Source organism: Phyllostomus hastatus, unplaced genomic scaffold (genome assembly GCF_019186645.2).
Source record: "Phyllostomus hastatus isolate PE091 unplaced genomic scaffold, TTU_PhHast_1.1 phas_scaffold_46, whole genome shotgun sequence".
NCBI classification, from domain to species: domain Eukaryota; kingdom Metazoa; phylum Chordata; class Mammalia; order Chiroptera; family Phyllostomidae; genus Phyllostomus; species Phyllostomus hastatus.
Genome location: NW_025334032.1, coordinates 20,552,599 through 20,559,128, shown reverse-complemented (window position 1 = coordinate 20,559,128; position 6,530 = coordinate 20,552,599). Strand labels below are relative to the sequence as shown.

The 6,530-nt window shown below is 46.2% G+C and overlaps 1 protein-coding gene across 4 annotated transcripts in view; it reads right to left on the bottom strand.

Annotated features, from left to right (window-relative positions):
* Nucleotides 1–895: 895 nt before the first annotated feature.
* The window catches only part of INTS10 (integrator complex subunit 10), a 31,786-nt gene continuing 26,151 nt past the window's right edge, over nucleotides 896–6,530 (bottom strand). For 2 of the 4 annotated variants that reach the window (XM_045821540.1, XM_045821541.1), the window contains exons 16-18: nucleotides 6,340–6,433; nucleotides 3,347–3,424; nucleotides 896–1,278 (exon numbers count right to left, since the gene is read on the bottom strand). In XM_045821540.1, coding sequence (XP_045677496.1) covers nucleotides 1,122–1,278; nucleotides 3,347–3,424; nucleotides 6,340–6,433 — 329 coding nt within the window. In that variant the 3' untranslated portion in view covers nucleotides 896–1,121. The remainder of the gene's footprint in view (nucleotides 1,279–3,346; nucleotides 3,425–6,339; nucleotides 6,434–6,530) is intronic. The other 2 variants (XM_045821542.1, XM_045821543.1) reach the window with 1 other exon arrangement.

The following is a 6,530-nucleotide window of genomic DNA, read 5'->3' as shown; positions in this document are numbered from 1 at the left end:
TAAAAAGGGCCTTTTCAGAAAAGTTTTCTAGCAAAGTAACTGAGTAACTTAGCTCTTTCATTTTTTTTTAAAGCTACCTTTTTTTAAAGGGTTTTTAATTTATTTTTAGACAGAGGGTAAGAGAGGGAGAAAGAGAGGGAGAGAAGGTTGCCTCTTGCACTCCCCACACTGGGAACCCAGCCAGCAACCCAGGCATGCGCCCTGACCGGGAATCGAAACAGCGACCCTCTGCTTCGCAGTCCGGTGCTCAATCCACTGAGCCACACCAGCCAGGGCAGCTCTTTCATTCTTACAGAGCCCTTAGAAACAAATGTTTGTGTGCTCTTTACTGATATGTTTCTAGAAGAGCAAAAGACAGAAAGGGACCCAGCAGCCAGTACTGGCTGAGCAATGACCAGTGTGAGTCACTCTTCCAAGCGTTTCATGTGAAGTCACGTGTGGTCTTTCCAACCACCACCTGTGAAAGGCGTGCCTTTGCCTTTGTTTTTCAGACAACAGGCTCGAAGCACCGAGAAACTGTCCCTGGTAGGTGGCGAGTGAAGGGCCATCCAGAGGCAGAGCTGGGTGCTGGGCAATGTGGCCCCACTGTCCCCATAGCTGAAGGCCGGAGGTGCTTCCCCCCACCGCCACTCCCTCTCGTGGGCTGTTTGGCAGATGCCCTCGCACACATGGCTTCAGTAAATTCACTCAAGTCTATTTTGGCATGAAGGTTTTTGGTATTAAAATTTCCAGAATCAAAAAGCCTAGTACTGTGTTGATATGTAGTATTTAACCAAAGCCTAACTCTGGAAAGTCAAATATTGAGGTCATGGAAGGAATAATGTCTTTTTGTAAGTAAAGTCCACCTTTGCTCAGAAACTCCTAAGAATTAAAATAAATTTTTAAAACCTCCAAATTTAGGATGATTTTTATTTACAAAACAGGTTGATTCTGTTGTTTTTACAAAAATTACAAAAAATGACTTTCAAAAAATAGAAATAGCTTCTCAGGTTCTTGGAAACTACCTTTAAGGAGTTAAAACTCAGATGGTTTTCTTTTTAAGAGGTGTAAAGCAACGTTTATCAAGGCTCTGCGTCCTCCCCACACTCCCACGGCCGAGTGCTCTGGTGCAGAGGCCCCGGTCAGGCCAGCGTCTGCAGGAGCAAGATCTTCTCGTTGATGCAGAACCTGTGCAGCACCGCCATCAAGTTCTCGCCGCAGCGGGAGACCTGGCGCTCCATGGCCAGGCGGAAGTCCTCCTTCACACCCTTGGTGATGCCTCGAGTGACCGTGTGATGCCTGAGGGCAGCGACAGGGGAACAGATGACACCACGGTTAGCACCGGTATCCCAGCTCCGTGTGTCTGGGGTAGGAATAAAGCCTACCTCAAATCTAAGTAAACACATTTAAAAAGAAAAGCCCTAACCAAATCGCCCCCGGTGCCCATTCCTTCCCAGAAAGACTTAAAACTATAGAGACATCTTTCCCACTCAATGAAAGAATATTCTAAAGATCGAAATGCTCAGTAAAACATCACCTGCTTTGCTTGTGAACTCCTGTAGCTCTAACATTACACAACCCTACACTGACTTGTGCAGTTGTAATTCAGTTAGTCTGGGCCAGGGGGCCGTACAGCTGCAGAGGCAGCAGCAGGGAGGAGGGGAACCAAAGGATGAGTCAGCTCCCAGCTGCAGACTGAGCTTAGGCACCTGGACCCTTGGGCTGGTTCTCTGTGAACGGCTCAGAGACTGTGCATGGCCACCTAGTTGCAAGCCTCTCGGTCCCCATGCTGCCAGAGCAAGCCAGCGGCTCTAAGTGCTGAGGCCAGCCAGACTCAGGCCTGCCTGAGAAGCAGGAGGAGCTGGGGCACCGAAGACAAGGGTCAGGCCCAGGTGGGGAGAGAGAAGCAGAGTCACTGAATGGCAGCCAGAGGCCAGCAAACTGCAGAGCAGATCTGGCCCATGTGCTCGGGAGACCAGCACGTTGGTGGAAGGGCCGGTGGAGCACAGCCAAAGTCTCCGACTACACTGGACATGTTGTACTCTAGAGGGGGAAATCCCAGAAAAGTGAAGACACCAAAATGAAAGGAAAAGGCAAATCTAGGAAAAGTCTACGGGTGCAACTAAAAGAAAAGGATTTTTAATACTTGTGCAGTAATTTGGTGGAGTTAGACAAACAGAAGCCACCTCCAGTCCCTACCCCTTCTGCCTCACTTCCCTCAGACACGGTAAGAGGGATTTAAAATGAGATGTTCCTGTATCGGCCAAAATAAGACTGTTGAAACCACTCTACAAGGTTTGTTTTCTAGAACTTGTATTATCATTAGTACAACAAGCTCAAAAAGTTGCAATGCAACAGAAGGAAAACCCAGCTTTGTCAGACCACTGAGGACGTGACGGGACACTGCAGTGCCCATGGACGCCGTGGTGAGACAGCGCTGCCATGGAGAAAGCAGTTCTCCGGGGACGTTTCTCATCAAGTCTGGCTGGTTCACTGGGACAGTGTCAGTGGGGCTGAGGCCATGAGTCCCACACCAGGAACAGACACAGAGGTTTTTAGATTGTCCTGAGACACTGCATTTCTGGGAGCCAGACTGAATCCCAAACTGGAGCCAACTCTCTGAGTAACCGAAGGAACGTTACCGGTACTTGCAGACAGTGACGGGCATTGATGTTTCAAAGCAAACTCTCCTGTTAATACTAGTGAAAATACAGTAAGCTGTGTCCTGCTGATCATGGTTCAGTGTTACTGTTTCCATGTATAAATAGCAGCTCAGCTCAATTAGATTTGTACTGGAGCCTCTATCCCTCTGACAAATTTGGAGGAAGGAGAGTATCAGCTATTGTGGTTTAAATGAGCTAATAAACGTGGCATTCTAGCCTACCCAGTATTTTCAGTTTAGAATGGTAAGGCCTGAAAAAAGTGTAATGGAGGACAGGCAAATACTGGGCTAATGCCTGCTGAAACCAAAATCCTAACACTCATAAGAATTTAAGAGTAGATGTTGACTTAAGAGAAGTTTCACTGTCCTTCAGTGTTTGTAACGGAATGAATGCCTCATGTTCTCTCGGAGGAGAGGGCTCAGTGCCTAACATGCACTTGATCTGACCCAGTTTTATACAACTTTCATTTTTTTTTCCAGATCCATAATGATTTTTAAATCGAACACAAAACACTGGCAACTTATGGAAAAAAATAAGAAATGTTACAATATTACAACCAGATGGTTTTGCCAAGGAATGCAGAACAAATTAGAAAATAAAGAAAGCATGAAAAAGAGCACTGAGGAACACAGAGCTGAAAACCATGGGCAGTAAAACATGTTGACAAACAGCACACTATGAGCAGGTGTTTTTCCACTTGGTACCTGTCAGCAGTCTGTATGCTGGGCTGAAGCACAGGTAAGAATTCCTGCTGCAGTAACCCCATGGGAGGGCTAGTAGGCCTTTAAAAAACAGCAAACGGCAGCATTCAAACACCCACACCGACTCACCCTGCACTGCAAAAACAACACTCCAGAGAAAATGCACAAGACTGGAAGCAGACCATACAGAGACCCCTTCACCGCCATAGGCCCCTGGCCGCAGCGCTGTCAGGAGGACGAGAGAAGCTACCGAGCTCTCTCACTGCCCCTGCTGCTGGGCCATGTTCACGGGCATCTTGGTTCCTGGTCCCCGAGCTCAGCCCACTTGACATTTGGCATAAAAAGCAACCACTGAGGAAGAGGATGGTGAGATGCAATTGAATGGCAGTGGGGAGAGGGGTTAACATCTCAGAGGACGCGTTTTCAGTCCAGCCTCCTTCACTCTCCACTCTTCTCGTGCCCACGCCAATCCTAGAAATGAACCCGGTGACTTTTTGTAACCATCCTCGATGGGATTGAAGCCTCAGTTTGAAGAGGCCCTTCCAGAGAACTACAGGGGCTGGCACTGTTTTTGATAAAGAAAGGTCAAGTTTGAATTTCAGAAAGTATTGAGAAAAGGAAAATGGGGGCAGGGGGGGTAAGTCTGGGCCCCACAGCTTTGCAGAGTTCTGTAACAACAAAGATTTATTACATTAGCTGGTGGTCACCACATGGAATATTATCATCCACCCTATTCAGAGCACACACAGGACACTGTTCCCCATTTCGTCCAGTCTACTGCACCTCAAATACTGCAAGTATCAGCACAGAAATGTGTCTCCATTTTAAAATGCCTAAGGGTGACATGTCTATGTAACGAGGAGCCGACCCCTCCTGTGGGGCAGCCCTGGTGCCCTGGGGGTGGTACCATGCCTGCTTCACCCAGATGCCCCACCTAGGACGGACTCACAACCTTACCCGAGGGGAGGGGCTGCACACTGCTCACAATCTCTGCCACTGAGCTGCAGGGGCCGCCCAAAAGGTCTGCAATGGCTTCAGAGGATTTGTTTGCAACCCAAAGGGAAAAGGAATATCGATAGTTTTACTCAAGATTTCATCGTACCTCCGTTAGCAAGGGTGCTCGGGCTTATGTGGCTTGCTCCTCCCGCTGTAGGTTTGGCACAGTAATTTGGAATGCAGGCTTCAAATGAACTTTGAAACTCACACAGTGAAGACTGGGCAAATTCCTACAAGGTCAGCTCACTAAGTAACAATCCTCATTCCTGCTTCCAGGCTGATGGAAGAGCAGGTTTCCGATGAAGTTGAACCATCTAGACATTAAGTATTATATTGACCAAGGTGGGAAGCATGAACTCTCTCCCCAAAGCCTAGGAATGCAAGCTGTGTACCCCTGCCTTATCCTAAACACCCTTCACAGTATTATGTGGGTGTCCAAGCCTCTTACTCTTATTCCTCATCTTGGAGGTTATCTGCATGTACCCCCCCACTGTTTAGCTCAGTAAAAACTGGCTAAAAAAGAAAGGTTCAGTACAAGCAACTTTTGAGATTCAGCTGTTGATTTTTTGGCACTCCATTTCTTCCCACTCCCACAAACAATTAAGAATTATCTAATTAAAGTGAAACTCAGCTGTAGGTTTAGTCCTAAGTAAATGGAGTTGGTTCTGCTGAGGCTGTCTCTATATTGTGGTAATTTGTGTGATGAGTGCCAATGGGAAATTAACTAAGAAGCTATTAAAGGTATGCCTGTATACCCTAGAAAAGAAATCACAACACAACAGGGGTTACCTAGGCTCCCAGGTCAAAAAGTCATCTTCATTCTCAGACACGTAAAGGACACTGTGAACCGTGCAATTATTTTCCCAGTCTGTACTCAGTCTTAGGGAAGTAATGGGATGGGAGGATGAGCATGTCCAGGCCATCTTGCTGAAGCAACCTAATGCATAAAGGTCTCATGTTTTAAGAAAAAGCATTTGTTCTTTTACTGTAAATGTTTAGAATATTTAGTAACATTTATAAGGTGAAGGACAACCACCCCACTTAATCTTCCCACTCTTTAGACCAGATCCTACAGGACCCTACTACTGACAGCACCTGTCTGCTCTGCGCCAAACTGCGGAGTCACAGCAACCCAGAATGGATGTCTCTAATAAGACTGCAGAGAACAAATTCCAACCACTGAAGACTCGTTCATTTCACAGTTGAGGGAAAAAAGAAACCATTTTGGGCCTTAGCAACACTTCCTCATCCTTCTGGGTTCAGTCTCTTGCAGCGACTCTAATGCTGACTGAAGACATGCTGAAGATGCAGGACGCAAAAGAGGCCGTATGGAAATCAAACTATGTGTGGCGTTCGCAGCACAGAGGATATATTACCCAAACTACAATGAGGACTGAAGGAGAGAAGCAAGATTCATGAGCTATTTAAAAATCATAAATGGTCAGTAGCTTCTTCTAGGTGTGGGAGGGCGTGCCTGAGACCCAGCACCCCGCCAGGATTTCTTGGGGCAGGTGTGTTCGTGGAGGCTCTAGACTGGGCTGTTTTTCTCTGTGCTGTACAATCAATGAAGATTGCTTAGGTGGGTTTCAACTCGATCCTGAAATCCAAATACAGTTTATACATAAAGTCTATAGTTTTTCCTAATGAACTGTCCTAATCTGATACTTTAATTAAGCAGGCTTCATTAAAAGCACTCTATGTCTAATCATACTGTAGACTGTGTAAATTTTGGGAAGGAAAATATCATGAATGAGACTTGTCTAGTGAAAAAGTTTCAAAAGTGAAACACCTCAATTCAAATAATGTTTTATCAGAAAAGTCATTAAGGAAACATCAAGTCTTTCTAAAGGCACCAGAATCAAATCTGTTCTCAAAAACAGAGACCAGGTTTGGATTCCTTTCTGTTAGATTTTTGGAAAGTGTAGAAACTTACAAGTATTTCCCACAAGCACACGAAAGGTGAGCACTTAGCACAGGGGAGCAAAAGTCAGTCTGCTTACTTGATCAGCATTCCTTGATTGGGCAGTAATTCCAGATGGATTTTCCCACCTTCCTGAGTCCTTAAGTAGGCAAATTCCTCCAGCATGTCAATATCTGCAGGCCAGATTCAGGTTAACCACACGTAAGAACAGGTGCCCTGGTGTCTCGGGTGAGGACACAGGTCTGCGGTGACTGAGGAACTGACACCCTC